This window comes from Mobula hypostoma, chromosome 8, assembly GCF_963921235.1.
Source record: "Mobula hypostoma chromosome 8, sMobHyp1.1, whole genome shotgun sequence".
NCBI classification, from domain to species: domain Eukaryota; kingdom Metazoa; phylum Chordata; class Chondrichthyes; order Myliobatiformes; family Myliobatidae; genus Mobula; species Mobula hypostoma.
In genome coordinates this window covers 27,122,607-27,144,220 of record NC_086104.1, presented here as the reverse complement: position 1 = coordinate 27,144,220, position 21,614 = coordinate 27,122,607, and the positions used below count along the sequence as shown (strand labels likewise).

Genomic DNA, 21,614 nt, shown 5'->3' with positions numbered 1-21,614 from the left:
AGATTTAAATTTTGTGCATACTGAAAGCGTGATGTACCATGTTTGTCTTTCAAGGGTAGTTTGAAAGCTAGATCAACTGGGAGTCTGGGTTGTCATCCAAACGTCAATTCATATGGACTGAAATCAGTTGTCTCAGTCCTAGTACAATCATAAGCATGGACCAGGGATTTCACAATTCACGCCAGTGACTTTCATCTCCAGGGTTCCTAGCATATTTATGAGGGTCCTGTCAAACCTCCCGACAGGGTTTCCTCTAGAACAATATGGCGTAGTTCTAACTTTTTGAGTTCCAGCTATCTCACATGGTTCTTTAATCAAATGGGATTCAAAGTCAGGCCACTATCGCTGTGTAGGTGCTTGGGATAAGCATGAGAGATGAAATGCTCCTGTAGGCATTTCACAACTGTCATTGCTTTTTGATCAGGTGTAGGAATAGGCAAAGCATATGATCAGTTATTGCTAACACATCTTTTGTGTTACTTTGATTGGGTTCTAATGTAAGTAAGTCCATGCAGACCAGCTGCAAGGGCTGAGAAGTCACAAAATTCACTAGTGGAGCAGCTTTCTCAGGCAAGGTCATTCTTCTTACACATCGACAGCAGGTTTTAATCTTTTGTTCCACATCAACAGCCATCTTGGGTCAATAAAATTGGCTTCTGACTAAATCCAAAGAACGATCTATACCCAAGTGACCAACATCATCGTGAAGACTCTTAAGTACATCAGATCGAAACTTTTCAGGTAAAACAATCTGGTAAGTTGTTTTTATCTCTGGTTAATCTTTTTCTGTACAGAATTCTGTCTTGTAGCTCTTAGCAATTCCATTCTCTGAGAAGTTAGGGTAGCTTGCCAATTGAATTTCTCACTGAAGGGATTGATTTTTCTCCAGTTTCCATCTGCTTGATGACTCCCCTTATACAGGATCAGCTAACTGGAAATTTGTAACATCAGCATCAGAGAGATGAGAAATGACTGGTAATCCCCCACACTGATTTCTTTGTGTATAACTGTCCGGTATAGCACTTGCTATAACAAATTTCTAACAAATGCAGTGATGACAGCTGCAGCAGGCTCTGTCTGTTGGATAAGACGACTCTCACATACAGCTTGCATAACGTCAGCGCTAACTTCACCCGCATCACCCGAATTCACCAGATGACTTTCAATTATCTTCAAGATCCGTTCTCATTCTTTCTGGAATGAGAGATCACCTGATAGTCATCCATGTGGTCGTTGGGACAACCCATCAGCATCATTGTGTAACTTCCCCAACCTAAAATTGTAGGCTGACAGATCAGCTAGCCATCTGTAACAGGTTGCATCTAGTCTAGCAGTGGAACGCATGTAAGTCAGGGGGTTACTGTTCGTTACTGCAATAAATGAACTACCATAAAGACAATTATGAAATTTTTCACTGCCTACCCGTTTTAAAACTAGGAACTCTAATTTATGGGCAGGATTCCTTATTTTTTTTATTATGGAAAGACCCCTGTCTTGGTAGTGGATGTCCCCTAAGTTAGCAGTGCTAGCATCTGTGTGTAAAATGAATGGCAGCTGAGGGCTAACAAATGGAAACACTGGAGCAAATGTAAGTTCCTTTATGATTGGGTTGAATGTTTCTTGACATGCGGTAGTCCACCTGCTTCTAAAGGGTCTTTTGGATTATGATACTGGCTATCATTCTTCACCTTGGAGTTCTTTCTGATAGGTGGGTACACCAATGTCAAATTATTGACTGGCTTAACTTTTGGAGAAAAATCCTTGATAAATCAACGGTAATATCAGATTTGTCCAAGGAAGGACTTCAATTCCTTCAGTTTTCTGGCCAGGTTTTGACCACAGCTATCTTGTCAGAGTCAGTTTGAACTCCTTGATGAGACACCATATGTCTGAAGTATTTGACTGCAAAAACACAATTTTCTGGAACTAGCTTAAAACCATACTATCTGAGTCAATTTAGGACACTCAGAAGTCTATCCTCATTATCATCCAAGTCTTTAGAGAACACAACAGTGTCATTGATGAAGGCAAGGAACTTCTCTCAGGTTTATAACAGCCATGCATTTCTCCATGTGTTGCTGAAATGTGCTTGATGCATTTGTAATTCCCTGTGGCATCGGATTGAATTCATAAAATCCAAGAGTACACACGGAGGTGGTCTTAGGCAGTTCAGCTTCTTCAACTGCTATCTGGTAGTAACCAAATTTTAGGTCAAGGACTGAAAACCATTTGGAACCGGTCAAAGCCATAAAAGTGTCTTCGAGCTTCGGGAGTGCATAGACGACTTTAATTGTCTGTTGATTTAACTTCGGATAATCTATAGAGAAACGGACATCCCCATTCTTTTCTCACCACAACAACTGGAGAAAGAAAAAGGAGGTTCAGGCTCTCTGATCACTCCTGCGTTTAGAAGTTCTTAGAGATGCTTCGGAACAGCTTCTCTGTCTTCTGGGTTTATAGGCTGAGGTTGGTGTTTGAACGGTGTTTCGTCAATAAGGTTGATTCAATGTTTCACTTTGTCGGTGCATCTGAGATCAAAGTGATGATGGGGGAAAACATAAAGGTTGCTTTGTAATTTCTGAGTAAGTATTGCCTTCCACTCAGTGGGGACAGGAGAATCACCAAAGTCAAACTCCGGGCTTGAGGCTTGAATGGATTCAGACTCACTGGAAGTTTTACCTGGTGATTATTGGTGACTTGGTGAGGCTTGCACTGAATTTAGTTCAGCTATAACACACCTGGGAGGAATTCTGACATCATGTGTTGTTATATTGGAGATCACTACAGGTCAGTAACCATGTTTCTTGTTTTCCAAAGTAATCAGGCAAGTCTGGAGAAGAGGGATGCTTATGTGAGAATGCTGTTCTTGGACTACAGTTCAGCATTCAACACCATAATTCCCTCCAGGCTCGACAAGCAGCACAGAGACCTCGGCCTTCACTCTGCCTCGTGTAGCTGGATCCTGGACTTCCTGTCAGATCACCGGCAGGTGGTAAGAGTGGGCTCCCTCACCTCTGTCCCTCTGACCTGCAATGCAGGAGCCCCCAGGGCTGTGTCCTCCTTTACTCTCTGAATACCCATGACTGTGTTGCCACCCACAGCTCCAATCTGCTAATTAAATTTGCTGACGACGCTACCCTGATTGGCCTAATCCCGAATAATAATAGAAACATAGAAACATAGAAAATAGGTGCAGGAGTAGGCCATTCGGCCCTTTGAGCCTACATCGCCATTTATTATGATCATGGCTGATCATCCAACTCAGAACCCAGCCTTCCCTCCATACCCCCTGACCCCTGTAGCCACAAGGGCCATATCTAACTTCCTTTTAAACATAGCTAATGAACTGGCCTCAACAGTTTGCTGTGGCAGAGAATTCCACAGATTCACCACTCTCTGTGTGAAGAAGTTTTTCCTAACCTCGGTCCTAAAAGGCTTCCCCTCTATCCTCAAACTGTGACCCCTCGTTCTAGACCTCCCCAACATCGGGAACAATCTTCCCGCATCTAGCCTGTCCAATCCCTTTAGGATCTTATACGTTTCAATCAGATCCCCCCTCAATCTTCTAAATTCCAACGAGTACAAGCCCAGTTCATCCAGTCTTTCTTCATATGAAAGACCTGCCATCCCAGGAATCAATCTGGTGAACCTTCTTTGTACTCCCTCTATGGCAAGGATGTCTTTCCTCAGATTAGGGGACCAAAACTGCACACAATACTCCAGGTGTGGTCTCACCAAGGCCTTGTACAACTGCAGTAGTACCTCCCTGCTCCTGTACTCGAATCCTCTCGCTATAAATGCCAGCATACCATTCGCCTTTTTCACCGCCTGCTGTACCTGCATGCCCACTTTCAATGACTGGTGTATAATGACACCCAGGTCTCGTTGCACCTCCCCTTTTCCTAATCGGCCACCATTCAGATAATAATCTGTTATCCTATTTTTGCCACCAAAGTGGATAACTTCACATTTATCCACATTAAATTGCATCTGCCATGAGTTTGCCCACTCACCCAACCTATCCAAGTCACCCTGCATCCTCTTAGCATCCTCCTCACTGCTAACACTGCCACCCAGCTTTGTGTCATCCGCAAACTTGGAGATGCTGCATTTAATTCCCTCATCCAAGTCATTAATATATATTGTAAACAACTGGGGTCCCAGCACTGAGCCTTGCGGTACCCCACTAGTCACCGCCTGCCATTCTGAAAAGGTCCCGTTTATTCCCACTCTTTGCTTCCTGTCTGCTAACCAATTCTCCACCCACACCAATACCTTACCCCCAATACCGTGTGCTTTAAGTTTGCACACTAATCTCCTGTGTGGGACCTTGTCAAAAGCCTTTTGAAAATCCAAATATACCACATCCACTGGTTCTCCCCTATCCACTCTACTAGTTACATCCTCAAAAAATTCTATGAGATTCGTCAGACATGATTTTCCTTTCACAAATCCATGCTGACTTTGTCCGATCATTTCACCGCTTTCCATATGTGCTGTTATCACATCCTTGATAACTGACTCCAGCAGTTTCCCCACCACCGACGTTAGGCTAACCGGCCTATAATTCCCCGGTTTCTCTCTCCCTCCTTTTTTAAAAAGTGGGGTTACATTAGCCACCCTCCAATCCTCAGGAACTAGTCCAGAATCTAACGAGTTTTGAAAAATTATCACTAATGCATCCACTATTTCTTGGGCCACTTCCTTAAGCACTCTGGGATGCAGACCATCTGGCCCTGGGGATTTATCTGCCTTCAATCCCTTCAATTTACCTAACACCACTTCCCTACTAACATGTATTTCGCTCAGTTCCTCCATCTCACTGGACCCTCTGTCCCTTACTATTTCTGGAAGATTATTTATGTCCTCCTTAGTGAAGACAGAACCAAAGTAATTATTCAATTGGTCTGCCATGTCCTTGCTCCCCATAATCAATTCACCTGTTTCTGTTTGCAGGGGACCTACATTTGTCTTTATCAGTCTTTTCCTTTTTACATATCTATAAAAGCTTTTACAGTCCGTTTTTATGTTCTCTGCCAGTTTTCTCTCATAATCTTTTTTCCCCTTCCTAATTAAGCCCTTTGTCCTCCTCTGCTGAACTCTGAATTTCTCCCAGTCCTCAGGTGAGCCACTTTCTCTGGCTAATTTGTATGCTACTTCTTTGGAATTGATACTATCCCTAATTTCTCTTGTCAGCCACGGGTGCACTACCTTCCTTGATTTATTCTTTTGCCAAACTGGGATGAACAATTGTTGTAGTTCATCCATGCAACCTTTAAATGCCTGCCATTGCATATCCACCGTCAATCCTTGAAGTGTCATTTGCCAGTCTATCTTAGCTAATTCATGTCTCATACCTTCAAAGTTACCCCTCTTTAAGTTCAGAACCTTTGTTTCTGAATTAACTACGTCACTCTCCATGTTAATGAAGAATTCCACCATATTATGGTCACTCTTACCCAAGGGGCCTCTCACGACAAGATCGCTAATTAACCCTTCCTCATTGCTCAAAACCCAGTCCAGAATAGCCTGCTCTCTAGTCGGTTCCTCGACATGTTGGTTCAAAAAACCATCCCGCATACATTCCAAGAAATCCTCTTCCTCAGCACCTTTACCAATTTGGTTCACCCAGTCTACATGTAGATTGAAGTCACCCATTATAACTGCTGTTCCTTTATTGCACACATTTCTAATTTCCTGTTTAATACCATCTCCGACCTCGCTACTACTGTTAGGTGGCCTGTACACAACTCCCACCAGCGTCTTCTGCCCCTTAGTGTTACGATGGCAGCCTACAGAGAAGAAGTCATCACCCTGACACAGTGGTGTCAAGAAAACAACTTCTCCCTCAATGTCGCAAAAACAAAGGAGCTGGTTGTTGACTACAGGCTAACCCCTATTGATATCAATAGATCTGGGCTTGAGAGGGTGAACAGCATAAAGTTCCTCGGCATAAACCTCACCGAAGATCTCAAGTAGTCTGTACGTGCTGGCTGTGTGGTGAAAAAGGCACAATAACACCTCTTTCAGCTCAGACGATAGGGAGCAGCTCGTCGGTTAGCAACTTCCAGCAAGCTGGTGAGAGAATGAACTGGCAGGTCTGACAAGTTGTGACAAGAGTCGGATTTAGAGATGGTTATGACCTGTGATCCTGCATTTAGTAAATAATTGCATTTTCTTTCTGCTAGGTGTATTTGTGCTGACTAATCTCTTAGGTAGGTCTTCTGGTCTTTGTTTCACCAAGCAAGGTCTTGAAGCTATTGGGACGTGCTTTGCTAACATCAGTCCCTGTTTGTCCTGCACCAGGAACCACTTCTAGTTTAAATGAGGCTTATGAGTACCATAAAGTGACTCCGACTCACTCCTTCTCTTTTTGAACTGTCTTCTCTTTTCTGCTATTATTGCAGGACTGGTTTCGTAGCAGCAAGAGCTGGCTATGTGCCCATCTTCACCACATTTAAAACTGTACCATGGTTATGGTTTGACACTTGGCTGTTTGTCAGTGGTTGTAGACTCGTGTTTATCTTTTGTGTCAGCCTTTCCTTTTAGTGGCTTATCACTTGCTGACTTAGAGCTCGCTTTTACCTTCTTCTGTCTGGTGCTTAGAGTAGCTAGTTGACTTTGAAGCTCAGCGATTTGTTTAGCCAGTTGAGACGTAACTGAAGTTAGCTGCCTACTTTACAGGCACCTGCAGTCTGAGACTGTATAACAGCATGTTGTTTGACGTGATGTTATACAGTCTGTTTCATGCGCACGGATCTGGAAGCATGCTTGTCTTCCTTGGTGTATAGAACTGTCAATAGCTCAGTAAACAATGGCAGGTTTAGTGTTTTCTGTTCCAGCTGCAGCTTCAAGATCAGAGAGCAGTCCCAACATTCCCTACAAAACTGCTTTAAGAGATGCTTATTAGCCTCAGTTTTGCTAACTCCACCTCGCTTTACAGTCAGAGTCAACTCCTAATTGTAACCGTTGTAGGTAGACAGACGGTTTTTCAACCTTGTTCTGTACTGTGTTCATGAATTTGGCAAATAATTCATCACTATCTTCCATGGTAGCAAAAGTTGAATATAGGAGTTGTACATAAATAGTGGGCAAAGCTCCAGGGCTTATTGACTTGATGATGTCAGAAGCTGGTGGAAGAATACTTTCACATATTTTCCGTGTTCTATGAAGATCAGACACACTTGGGTCTTGCAAGGGCAGTTCAGCACAAGCACGCCAAGTCTCATCATCTGCTTCATTAGGTGGAAGAGGGGTTCTACCAGAAAAATTTCAGAGCCTCACTGGTGGACGGCCATGAGCCGTCAAGTCATTACTGCGTACAATGTGCTCCACTACAGCTCATTGAATTTCTGGAGGGTTACAATCACTGGGAGAGTCTGTTGGGGTTATATACTGTGTTCAATGCTCGCAGTGTGGCCTCCTACATATCGTAGATTGGGAGACCTCTTCGCCGAGCACCTACACTCTTTCCACCAGAAAAAGCGCAGTCTCCCAGTGGCCACCCATTTTAATTCCACTTCCCATTCCCATTCTGATATGTCTATCCATGTCTGTCTCCACTGTCATGATGAGGCCACACTCCGGTTGGAGGAACAATACCTTATATTCCATCTGGGTAGCCTCCAACCTGATGGCATGAACATCGATTTCTCAAACTTACAGTAATTCCCCCCACCTACACCATTCTCCATCCCCTTTTCCCTCTCTCACCTTATCTCCTTTCCTGCACATCACCTCCCTCTGGTGCTTCTCCTCCTTTTCTTTCTTTCATGGCCTTCTGTCCTCTTCTATTAGACTCCCCTTTCTCCAGCCCTGTATCTCTTTCACCAGTCAATTTCCCAGCTCTTTACTTCATCCCTCCCCGTTTAGGTTTCACCTATCACCTCGTGTTTCTCTCTCCCCTCCCCCTGCACCTTTTAAATCTATTCCTCATCTTTTTTTCTCCAGTCCTGCTGAAGGGTCTTGGCCTGACACATCGATGGTACTCTTTTCTACAGATGCTACCTGTCTTGTTGAGTTCCTCCAGTATTTTCTGTGTGTTATTGGGAGAGAGGGATGGCTTTACTGCATTAGTTTGTATTACAGGGACTGATTTATTCTACAGAGTAGCTGGAGCTGCTTCAGGCTTGCTAGTATCAGGAGAGTCTTATCTGAAATGAGGAGCTGTGGTCTTGTTACATACCTCTTCAGCAGTTTCAACAGTGACTGTTTCCATATTCTCGATAGTAAAGATTTCACTGATCTGTATTAAAATCTCTTTCAGGATTTCATCATAATCTTTCCCACTGCATTTTGCTAAGGTTTTCAAGTCACCAAGGTAAGCTTGTGTGGTTTCTTTTACAACTTTCTGAGTGTAATCAATGGCTAAAGTAACTACATGGTGGGAAACGTTTTGGTCACTGTTTGACTGTTCAGTGTATGGTAGCAAGGGCTGGAGATCTTGCATTGCAGAGTCAAAATTGTACTCGTAAGGTGCTTAGGAGGCTCTGCACCAGGGTCAATTAGAGGAATAACTGGTAACTGAACCATATTCTTATAGAAATCCTAGTATTTTTCTGTTCTTGTTATGTCATTGACTAAAGCAGCATTTGGGATTTTGATGCTATTGTCCTCCATGGCACCCATTTTCTTTCTGTAAGTTTTAATTGAAAAAGTGAGTTTGAACAATAAGATTCTTCTAGTGCTTTTTATACTAACCGGTGTGTCAGTGTTTATCTTATAATCTGACTCCTGGCTGGCTCGCCAAGTTTTATGTAACACCTGTGTAGAGCTTGTCTTATCTTGTGTGACTGGTCACCACATTCTTTATGAGAAGATTTCAATTACCTAACTCTACACTAGGCGCTTGTGGCCAGTCAGAAGCTGTAGGTTTCGAAAGGAGGTAGTGAATACAAAACACACACTTCTGGAGGTAAGATTTCTTTATTAAAAATAGCAATATATACAAAATATTTACATGAGTAAAAAATTTCAAAATTCCAACATTCTGTTTTAAGTTGCAAATGAAAACCAAATTCCCTTTTAGTGAGATTCATTAGAGTGACCTTTATTACTCTAATTTCTCTAATTAATTGGATCTAGTGTTATTTCCTATTTAAAGGTTTACAGACTAACATTTGCCTTTTTATTTATCCCTAGTTCATTAGGAAACTAATTGAATTCCTATTTTTAAGTCTTATGGTTAACCTCAGTTTCAGTTTCAGATCAGTATATCTACAAATTCAAATTCAACCCCTCCCCCCAAAAAAGTGTACATGTAGCTTAACTCCTTTCATGACAAATTCAACAACATCACAACTTCTAAATAAAGTAAATCCCATTCAGTTACTTATCAAAGCCCTGGCAAAAATAATCAGTTTTTCTCTATCTTGTTTCTTGGTTCGTTGGATGAAATGGTAGGTCATCCACAGAAGGTCGATTCACAATACTTACACAAAAAAAAAACCTGACCAATCCCTTAGTATGATTAGCAGAACTAATTCCTGATTACATGGTAAAGATCTTGGACCCCAGTCTCAGCTGATATCATCTCGCTATAGCTGGTGCTCCTTACAGCTGCAGCTTCAATAAATCTTTTATCTATATCATCTCTCCTCCAGGGTTTTTACTCTGAGGATTTCTGGTAAGTAAGGTAGAGATACCAATTACTAATTCCACTTTTAACAGTTTATATCTTTTGTTAGTTTCTATAGTTTACTGCGTTTCTATCACTTGTCCATGCCTGTGTAATCTGCACCTTGTTCTCGCACAGCTATTTTTTTCCCAGGTTCTCTTTGCAATCCTGTAAGTCTTGGAGTCATCCCTCCACTAAGTGGAGCTCTAACATTACAACTTTGGGTTTAATAAACCTGGGTTACACAAGTGTGTTGAGAAAATTCAGGCAGTGCTGGATGCCCCAAAGCCAATGGATATACGATAGTTGCAGTCATTTTTAGGATTTGTCAATTACTATAACACTTTCCTGCCAAACCTGGCTACTGTGCTCCACCCCTTGAACTCATTACTACAGATCAAGAAGAAATGGCAACAGACAAATTGGTGTGAGGTGGCTTTCAAAAAGGCAAAGGAAATGGTGACATCAGACACTGTACTCATACATTATGATCCACATCATCCAGTGAAGTTTTCCTCTGATGCCTTACCTTTTGGTATAGGTGCAGTCATGTCATATGTTATGAGTGATGGACGTCAACGCCTGTTAGTCTTTGCATCACATCCCCTCACTGCTGCAGAGAAAAATTATGTACAGATTGACAGAGAGGCCTTGCATCTGGTTTGGGAGAGAGTTTACACTCGTTACTGATCATCAACCGATAATGTCCACTTTCAATCCACGGAAGTGTTCCCAATAGCCTCCCCTACAGCCTCACACACTGTTAATGTGTTGAGAAACCTCTTCACAAGGACTGGTGTCCCAGAATACTTAGTTAATGACAATGGACCACAGTTTGTGGCAGAACAATTTCAGTCATTCCTTAAAAAGAATGGAATAGACATATTGTACCATGTATCTGCACCGTACAATCCAGCTAGGTTTGTCCAGTTTCTAAAGAATGCACTGGAAGCAATGTCAGCAGAACACACTATACTGACACTGAACCAGAAGTTCGCCAATTTCCTCTTTGCATATTGCAATGCGGTACAATCTACAACCAACAACTCACCAGCTATGATGTTCCTTGTATCTCCTCAAACCCAATCTCAGAAGGAGCATGCTGGTCAACCAGCTGAGGTTCATTGAGGACTCCTCAAACAAGAAGGTTTGATGTTTCACTCCTGGACAAGCAGTCCTGGCGAAAGACTACAGAAATGATCAAAAGTGGGTATATAAAGAAGAAGGAGAGAATTTGACCACTCTCCTAGACAGTGCAAAAATTGCATCTGATATCATCTGGAGATGATACATCAATCATTTGAGAAGAGCAGAGATAATTATTAAAGAATAAAGGTGGCCAGACCTGGCAGAACCACAGATCAATTCCTACAACTACCACGGAGAAGGCCTAAGAACCTGAGATTGTTTTACAGCCACAAGTCTCACCCGCTAAGCAGAATGATCTCCCTTGTCAGGAAAGATGTTATCCCACAAGAGTAAGAAAGCCTCCACAGGCCTAAATCTTTAGGCTTGAAATGGACAATTTAAAAATTTACTTTGCTGTGGATAGTTCAGTAGTATTACTATATACTATGTATATAGTTGAAACGTATTCTCTATTGAGTTTTAGTTTATAGCTAAGTATGGAGGATTGTTGCGTACTTAATATTTCAGTGGTATTTGAATAATATTGTAACTATTGTTTAATTAAGCATTGTTCATGTAAATAATTCATTACTGATTACAAGTAAAACTAAGTGAATTGCATACATCTTGTCTCTTCCACATGATACATGCGCACCCTGCTTAAAGTGAAGATGAATTTAGACTCACATTCCTGGCTCTCTTATTTTCCATTCAATTAATGTTTATGTTTTGGAGTTACAAATCATAACAATCACGATCTTAAACTTTATCTGCACAGCACTTTCTCTGTAGCTTTTACACTTTAGTCTGCACTGTTATTGTTTTACCTTGTTCTACCTCGGTTCATTGTGTAATGACCTGATCTGTATGAAGAGCGAGCAAGACAAGTCTTTCACTGTACCTTGGTAGGCTGGTTGGTTGGCATCTGTCTGTCTAGAAGGACAGTGGGTGATCATCATTATCATCACAAGCCTGGGCAGAAGGTATGGAAGGTATTGGATGCGGAATCATCCTCCCCAGTGTAGTCCAAAGGAAAGCTTATGCAGCAATACATTTGGCACCAGCTTGGCTGCAGGAGCTTCAGGAAGGATGTTCAATGTTGTCCAACCACTTTGGGGACTCCTCCCCATCCTCCATAGTTCAGCCTGAGTCTGAAAAGGAATTCAGTTTCCATGTTTTGCCACTACGTGAGGCTTGTTGTTGGACAAGCTATGTATTGGCAGGGAGAAACGTATACATTCAGCTCTCCTTTTTGTGAGGCTGCTATTCAGCAGTGGAAGCTGAAAGTGAGAGTGACAAGCACTACCACATCACTACCACACTAGATGAGACACAACAACCATTTGACACTTTGGTACTTTGGTATGGTGACAATAACAAACCAATATATGTTGGTGCTCAAGAAGGAAAGGAAAAGGGAGATGGAACCAGTGGTGGAGGGAGGCGGGATTATTGAGACAGAGTTGGTAGGCGATAGGTAGAAACAGATAAGGGTGGAGGGGATTTTGGACATGCAGGGTGGGGAATGGTGGAAAGACTTACTCGTGATAAGTGGGACCAGATAAGAGAGTGATGACAAGCGGATGGAATTGAAGGGATGGAAGAGGGAGAAGAAGAGATTGGGGATGGGGGAGAAGAAGGGGATAAGAAAGGCGAACCAAGGAAGAGACCCACTAGACCACGACGTGAAATGAATATTTCTGTGCATTGATAGACAGATGGAATCAGGTTTAAGAGGACAATTAGTCTCGGCAACAAGAGAGCAAGGGAGTGATGGTCTAGAGGATGGAAATCATGCCACTGCAGGAGATCCCAGGGGCAGAGTCAATACTCCAACCATCTTCACCAGCTTCCATTATTAATATAGTAGAGGGGATTTTCACCATTTTATGTTAGGGTCATGGGGGTCATGAGCTCATTGCTGCATTGCTTCACGTATATAGACATTTCCTGAGTAAATGGAGATGCAAAAAATCCTTTTAAGATTTCCCCCATCTCTTTTCGTTCCATTCATATATTATCATTCTGATCTTCCAGAGGACCTATTTTGTCCCTTGTAATCCATTTGCTCTTAATGTATCAGTAGAATCCTTTAAGATTCTCCTTCACCTTGTCTGCTAGAGCAAGCTCATGCTTTCTTTACGCCCTCCTGATATCCTTCTTAAATGTTCTCTTGCATTTCTTATACTCCTTAAGTACCTCATTTGTTTTTATCTGTCTATACCTGCTATGCACCTCCTTCCTTTTCTTAACCAGGGCCTCAATACACCTTGAAAATAAGGTTCCCTAAACCTGTTATCCTCGCTTTTTTTATTTTGACAGAAACATACAAATGCTGAATTCTCAAGATTTCACTTTTGGAGGTGTCCCATTTATCAAGTATACACTTGCCACAAAACAACCTGTCTCAATCCACACTTGTCAGATTCTTTCTGCTACCATCAAAACTTGGCCTTTCTACAATTTTAAATCTTAACCTGAAGATCAGACCTACCATTTTCCATAACTACCTTGAAACTAATGGCATTATCAAGATGCATTAACAAGCGGAAAGGAGGAGGTATGTGTATGAGGCTGGTTTTCTGTGCTCGGTGTCAGATGTGGGAAGTCCTGGAGTCTCTCAGCCTCCCGGACAGGCATAACTGCACCCAGTGTGTCGAGCTGCAGCTCCTAAGGGACCGAGTTAGGGAACTGGAGATGCAGCTGGATGACTTTGGCTTGGTTGGGGAGAACGAGCAGGTGATAGAAAGGAGTTATAGGCAGGTGGTCACACCGGGGACACAGGAGACAGACAACTGGGTCACAGTCAGGAGAGGGAAGGGGAAGAGTCAGGTACCCCTGTGGCTGTTCCCCTTGACAATAAGTACTCCTGTTTGAGTACTGTTGGCGGGGGGGGAACAGCCTACCTGGGGGAAGCGACAGTGGCCGTGCCTCTAGCACAGAGTCTGGCCCTGTGGCTCAGAAGGGTAGGGAAAGGAAGAGGATGGCAGCAGTGATAGGGGACTCCATAGTTATGGGGTCAGACGGGCGATTCTGTGGACGCAGGAAAGAAACTCGGATGGTAGTTTGCCTCCCAGATACCAGGGTCTGGGATGTTACAGATCGCTTTCAAGATATCCTGCAGTGGAAGGGAGAACTGCCAGAGGTCGTGGTACATATTGGTACCAATGACATAGGTAGGAAAAGGGAAGAGGTCCTGAAAAAAGACTACAGGGAGTTAGGAAGGAAGTTCAGAAGCAGGACCACAAAGCTAGTAATCTCGTGATTATTGCCTGTGCCATGCGACAGTGAGAATAGGAATAGAATGAGGTAGAGGATAAATGCGTGGCTGAGAGATTGGAGCAGAGGGCAGGGATAAAGATTTCTGGATTATTGGGACCTCTTTTGAGGCAGATGTGACCTGTACAAAAAAGAAGGGTTGCACTTGAATCCCAGGGGGACCAATATCATGGTGGGAGGGGGGGTTGCTAAGGCTACTGGGGAGAGTTTAAACTAGAATTGTTGGGGGTTAGAAACCGAACTGAAGAAACTAGGGAAGAGGAGGCTGGCTCACAAATAGAGAAAACTTGTAGACAGTGCGAGAGGGAAGATAGGCAGGTGATAGAGAAGGGACGTGCTCAGACCAAAGGTTTGAGATGTGTCTATTTTAACACAAGGAGTATTGTGAACAAAGCGGATGAGCTTAGAGCGTGGATCAGTACTTAGAGATATGATGTGGTGGCCATTACAGAGATTTGGATGGCTCAGGGACGGGAATGGTTACTTCAAGTGCCGGGTTTTAGATGTTTCAGAAAGGACAGGGAGGGAGGCAAAAGAGGTGGGGGCGTGGCACTGTTGATCAGAGATAGTGTCACCATATAACCATATAACCATATAACAATTGCAGCACGGAAACAGACCATCTCGGCCCTTCTAGTCCATGCCAAACTTTTACTTTCACCTAGTCCCACCGACCTGCAATCAGCCCATAACCCTCCATTCCTTTCCTGTCCATATAGCCGTCCAATTTAATTTTAAATGACAACATCGAACCTGCCTCAACCACTTCTGCTGGAAGCTCGTTCCACACAGCTACCACTCTCTGAATAAAGAAGTTCCCCCTCATGTTACCCCTAAACTTTTGCCCTTTAACTCTCAACTCATGTCCTCTTGTTTGAATCTCCCCCACTCTCAATGGAAAAAGCCTATCCACATCAACTCTATTTATCCCCCTCATAATTTTAAATACCTCTATCAAGTCCCCCCTCAGCCTTCTATGCTCCAAGGAATAAAGACCCAACTTGTTCAACCTTACTGTGTAACTTAGGAGATGAAACCCAGGTAACATTCTAGTAAATCTTCTCTGTACTCTCTCAATTTTGTTGACATCTTTCCTATAATTCCATGACCAGAACCGTACACAATACTCCAAATTTGGCCTTACCAATGCCTTGTACAATTTCAACATTACATCCCAACTCCTATACTCAATGCTCTGATTTATAAAGGTTAGCATACTAAAAGCTTTCTTCACCACCCTATCCACATGAGATTCCACCTTCAGGGAACTATGCACCATTATTCCTAGATCCCTCTGTTCTACTGCATTCTTCAATGTCCTACCACTTACCATGTATGTCCTATTTTGATTAGTCCTACCAAAATGTAACACCTCACATTTATCAGCATTAAACTCCATCTGCCATCTTTCAGCCCAATCTTCTAACTGGCCTAAATCTATCTGCAAGCTTTGAAAACCTACCTCATTATCCACAACTCCACCTATCTTAGTATCATCTGCATACTTACTAATCCAATTTACCACCCCATCATCCAGATCATTAATATATATGACAAACAACATTGGACTCAGTACAGATCCCTGAGGCACATCAGTAGTCACCGGCCTCCAATCTGACAAACAGTTATCCACCACTACTCTCTGGCGTCTCCCATCCAACCACTGCTGAATCCATTTTACTACTTTTTTTTTCAAAATTTAAATCATTTTTATTAGTTAGTTAAACAATAGATTGCCAAACTAATAATGTATTTATTTTAGTACAATTCTTGCCTGTTAATTTATAAAATCACTACATATTTTAGAATTTGATCAACCCATTATGCAAGACAAAAGTAGTATTGCAACACATTACTGAATGTGATTCTTTCCAACAGTGGTACAGCTGGATGGATAATTTAATTTAAATGCAAACTTTTCGGAAAACGTGATTTTTTTTTTAAATTTGCTTCCTTCCTTCTGTTTTCCATGTCTGTTTCCACTGTCAATGTGCGTCAGCAGGAAGAATAAAACTTTTCTCAGACTGACCAGGGCTTGCAAGCCATTTATTTGTTGTACTTCAGCCTAGTGTTCTGAATCTTCTATGTACTCCATTTGAGATGCTGAAAGATGTAGGCTGTAAACCGCTCTGCCAACCATCCAACAGTAATGACAGACAATGCAAACCTCCTGCTACTATTCAACACAACTCTGACGGCTTGTGCGTTGGACGCCAGAACAAAGAACTTGATGAGGTTAATGTACAGAGGTGAGTAGTCATGTTCCCAAATTATAACTGGAATCACAAGGAGTTTCCCGTAACCAGATAATAATATGGCTATTAGCAGCATGTAGAGATTTGATTTTTTCTGGATGAAATCATGCTTTGTTAACCAGAAGAAGAACACCCCACTCAGGAATGCAGTTAGCTCCAAACTAGCCAATCCAAACATCAGATAGAAGTCCCATTCTTTGGCAGAACGAATTATATCGATTGGATCAACTGTTTGCTGTGAATCCTGTAGCTGTGACCACCTAAGATATGCTTCACATAACAAACAGAAAATGCATAGCTTCCAGTGAATATTAATTTTGGAATTGAGGATTATATGCCTATAAGCTTGAACTTTGCACAAGATCGCATCGATGAGAATAATCACTGGGTCATATTCAACATATTTATCAACAGGTTTCTGGCATGATCTACAAATGGTGATCTTGATGATACCGTGGCTGTAATCCCTGTGCAACTCCATCGCCTCCTCGTTGCACTCCACGCACCGATACATAGCATCCGACGGCGGCGAGGCCCCAATACTTACTACTTCAATATTAATACCTAACAATCGAATCTTCCTAACTAACCTTCCATGTGGAACCTTGTCAAAGGCCTTACTGAAGTCCATGTAGACAACATCCACCACTTTACCCTCATCAACTTTCCTAGTAATCGCTTCAAAAAATTCAATAAGATTTGTCAAACATGACCTTCCATGCATAAATCCATGTTGACTGTTCCTAATCAGACCCTGTCTATCCAGATAATTATATATACCATCTCTAAGAATACTTTCCATCAATTTACCCACCATTGATGTCAAACTCACTGGCTGATAATTACTAGGTTTACTCTTAGAACCCTTTTTAAACAATGGAACAACATGAACAATACGCTAATCCTCCAACACCATCCCTGTTTCTAATGACATTTGAAATATTTCTGTCAGAGCCCCTGCTATTTCCACACTAACTTCCCTCAAGGTCCAAGGGAATATCCTGTCAGGACCCGGAGACTTATCCACTTTTATATTCCTTAAAAGCTCCAGTACCTCCTCTTCTTTAATCTTCATAGTTTTCATAACTTCCCTACCTAGGGTGTACAGTACTCACCAACAGTGGCAGGTGTGTTCGCTCTGGGAGATGAGTAGTTGTTGTGGTGTCAGGCAGCTTTACATGGATAAGGTGAATGGTTGTGCTCATCAGGATCATATCAAGCATACACAGAACAAGACTCACAGAACTCTTAGAACTGCTGGCAGCAGAAGGTGATACTGATTTGAATAAAGTGGTGAGGGTTGTTTGCTTGGCAGCATTTTGTTTTTCAGCATAAATTTGCTTGTAGGGAAGAAGGTTTGACGGCGGGGATAGGGTTGACTGAAATGCTGACTCTGTTCTAAACTTGGGTCCATGTCCATTGCCATTTGTGCCAAGTGTTCCAACTTCCACCATTCCCTCACCGTTGGTAAACTGCCGAGATTTTCAAAATCGTCTGTTGCTTGCAGCATCTGAGAGATAGTTTGCGGTAAAAGAAATACGTACGCCTTGAATGTGGATCACACCTTGGTTGAGTGGTTGAACCAGCGATGTTGTATTAAGCAGCAAGAAACGCACTGTTATGTTAGGATGAATGCTGTCCAAATGTTTAGGATGGGCTGGCGCATTGTCAAGCAACAAAAGAACTTTAAAGGCAAGATTCTGTTCCCAGCAGTAGCGTCCCAGAGCTGTGTTATCTTTAGCTGATGCCGTGCTGTTTATAACTTCCAACTTTTTTTGAAATGTTAAAGCCGTTCTCTGCCGTTCGGCTGAGAGCCCAAGACATGACATGGGACATTTAGGAGGCATAGTTAAATATTTCAAGCACAGAATCACTGCACCGTAGGTAAAACCAACAAAAGTTTAAGATCGCGCATCCACACCTTGCCAAAACCAATGCAAGACTGGCGGGAGTGAGACTGTGAGGTGCGCACACCTGACTTGTTTTGGCGGGAAAGCGGTGCCTCTCTCCCAACAGTGAGACAGCGAGGTGTGCACACGTGACTTGTATTGGCGGGAAAATGGTGCTCCTCGCATAACTGTGAGTTTTGGACGTATATAACAAGACATTGGTAAAAATAGGTTCCTCACATAACTATGAATCCGCATTGTCTGAAGATGCATATGACGAGGATAGCGTGCATTCCTCGAGCACCTGTGGACACCATAGAGGGATTGCCTATGGAGTCTCTGTGGCTGGAGGTTAGGAACAAGAAGTGGTCGATAACTTTTCTGGGTGTTTTTTATGGACCGCCCAATAGTAACAGGGTTATCGAGGAGCAGGTAGGGAAACAGATCCTGGAAAGGTGTAATAATAACAGAGTTGTCGTGATGGGAGATTTTAATTTCCCAAATATCGATTGGCATCTCCCTAGAGCAAGAGGTTTAGATGGGGTGGAGTTTGTAAGGTGTGTTCAGGAAGGTTTCTTCACACGATACGTAGATAAGCCTACAAGGCTGTACTTGATTAGGTATTGGGAAATGAACCTGGTCAGATGTCAGACCTCTCAGTGGGAGAGCATTTTGGAGATAGAGATTATAATTCTATCCCCTTTACAATAGCATTGGCGAGAGAGAGAAACAGACAAGTTAGAAAAGCATGTAATTGGAGTACGGGGAATTATGAGGCTATCAGGCAGGAAATTGGAAGCTTAAATTGGAAACAGATGTTCTCAGGGAAAAGTACAGAAGAAATGTGGCAAATGTTCAGGGGATATCTGTGTGCAGTTCTGCATAGGTACGTTCCAATGAGACAGGGAAGTTATGGTAGGGTACAGGAACCGTGGTGTACAAATGCTGTAGTAAATCTAGTCAAGAAGAAAAGAAAAGCTTACAAAAGGTTCAGAGAGCTATGTAATGTTAGAGACCTAGAAGGTTATAAGGCTAGTAGGAAGGAACTTAAGAAGGAAATTAGGAGAGCCAGAAGGGGGCCATGAGAAGGCCTTGGTGGGAAGGATCAAGGAAAACCCTAAGGCATTCTACAAGTATGTGAAGAGCAAGAGGATAAGACGTGAAAGAATAGGACCTATCAAGTGTGACAGTGGAAAAGTGTGTATGGAACCGGAGGAAACAGCGGAGGTACTTAATGAATTCTTTGCTTCAGTATTCACTATGGAAAAGGATCTTGGTGATTGTAGTGATAACTTGCAGCTGAAAAGCTTGAGCATGTAGATATTAAGAGGATGTGCTGGAGCTTTTGGAAAGCATCAAGTTGGATAAGTTGCCGGGACCAGATGAGATGTACCCCAGGCTACTGTGGGAGTCGAGGAAGGAGATTGCTGAGCCTCTGGTGATGACCTTTGCATCATCAATGGGGACGGGAAAGGTTTCAGAGGATTGGAGGTTGCGGATGTTGTTCCTTTATTCAAGAAAGGGAGTAGAGATAGCCCAGGAAATTATAGACCAGTGAGTCATACCTCAGTGGTTGGTAAGTTGTTGAAGATCCTGAGAGGCAGGATTTATGAACATTTGGAGAGGTATAATATGATTAGGAGCAGACCTGGATGAGGAAGTGGAGGGATGGGTTAGTAAGTTTGCTGATGACACAAAGGTTGGAGGTGTTGTGGATAGTGTGGAGGGCTGTCAGAAATTACAGCGGGACATCGATAGGATGCAAAACTGGGCTGAAAAGTGGCAGATGGAGTTCAACCCAGATAAGTGGGAAGTGATTCATTTTTGTAGGTCAAATATGATGGCAGAATATAATATTAATGGTAAGACTCTTGGCAGTGTGGAGGATCAGAGGGATCTTGGGGTCCGAGTCCATAGGACATTGAAAGCAGCTGTGCAGGTTGACTCTGTGGTTTAGAAGGCATATGGTGTATTGGCCTTCATCAATCGTGGAATTGAATTTAGGAGCCAAGAGATAATGTTGCAGCTATATAGGACACTGATCAGACCACACTGTGCTCAGTTCTGGTCGCCTCACTACAGGAAGGATGTGGAAGCCATAGAAAGGGTGCAGAGGAGATTTACAAGGAAGTTGCCTGGATTGGGGAGCATGCCTTATGAGAATAGGTTGAGTGAGCTCGGCCTTTACTCCTTCGAGCGATGGAGGATGAGAAGTGACCTGATAGAGGTGTATAAGGTGATGAGAGGCATAGATCGTGTGGATAGTCAGAGGCTTTTTCCCAGGGCTGAAATGGTTGCCACAAGAGGACACAGGTTTAAGGTGCTGGGGAGTAGGTACAAAGGAGATGTCAGGGGTAAGATTTTTACTCAGAGAGTGGTGAGTGTGTGGAATGGGCTGCCAGCAACGGTGGTGGAGGTGGATATGATAGGGTCTTTTAAGAGACTTTTAGATAGGTAAATGGAGCTTAGTAAAATAGAGGGCTATAGGTAACCCTAGTAATTTCTAAGGTAGGGACACGTTCGGCACAACTCTGTGGGCCGAAGGGCCTGTATTGTGCTGTAGGTTTTCTATGTTTCTGTTTCTATATTATGATCACGAGATGCAAAGTGTTCCCTTACAGAGATTTCTGTCCCCCGCCCTGTCTCATTCCCTAAAAGGAGATCTAGTACCGCACTCTTTCTAGTTGGGACTTCTATGTACTGATTAGGAGAACTTACCTGAATACATTTGACAAGCATGTTCCCATCCAGCACTTTTACAGTATGGAGTCTCAGTCAATTTGCAGAATCACAATCTTATTTTCCTTTTAACAGTCTGCAATCTCTCTACAAATTTGCTCCTCTAAATTCAGCAGAATTTTGGTTGGTCTATAATAGATTCCGATAATGTGGTCAAACCTTACACATTCCTCAGTTCTACCCATATAGCCTCACCGGATGAGCTCTCCAGTCTGTCCTGACTGAGCACTGCTGTGACATATTCCCTGAGCTGTAATGCCATCCCTCCCCCACCCCATTTAATCCCTTCCACTCTATCACATCAAAAACAACAGAACCCTGGACCTGATAAGCCTCTTCTGAAATGTTGCACACAGCGATATCATGCGGATGCAATAGTTACTAGTCCCTCATAAAACAGCAACTTTTATTACAGCTCAGATCATGGCTTTAACTGTGTAGTGTTCTTTAACAGAACTCACCAAGCCCTGACAGCTGAAAATCATTTCATTCACCAAATTGTATTGCACAAGTCAATCTTTATTCATTGCTTGTTTTAAAATGGGAGAATAAATGTATTTCTGTAATCATTTCATCCAAATGTTTTCAGTGATGTTATAAGTTGTACCAAGATATATAAATAACATGATATTGGAGTCCTTAGAGAAAAATGAAGATTTTCATTTATGTAGTACCTTTCTTGATTTCAGGATGTATTCAAAGTGCATT

At 42.6% G+C, this 21,614-nt stretch overlaps 1 protein-coding gene across 1 annotated transcript; it reads right to left on the bottom strand.

The window, feature by feature from the left end:
* Nucleotides 1-15,790: 15,790 nt before the first annotated feature.
* LOC134351140 (protein ARV1-like) lies at nucleotides 15,791-20,895 on the bottom strand. Its single transcript, XM_063057254.1, has 2 exons — nucleotides 20,886-20,895; nucleotides 15,791-16,842 (listed from the first exon to the last, which is right to left on the bottom strand). Exons 1-2 carry the CDS (start codon nucleotides 20,893-20,895, stop codon nucleotides 16,106-16,108), a joined length of 747 nt encoding a protein of 248 aa, XP_062913324.1. The 3' UTR covers nucleotides 15,791-16,105.
* Nucleotides 20,896-21,614: the final 719 nt, after the last annotated feature.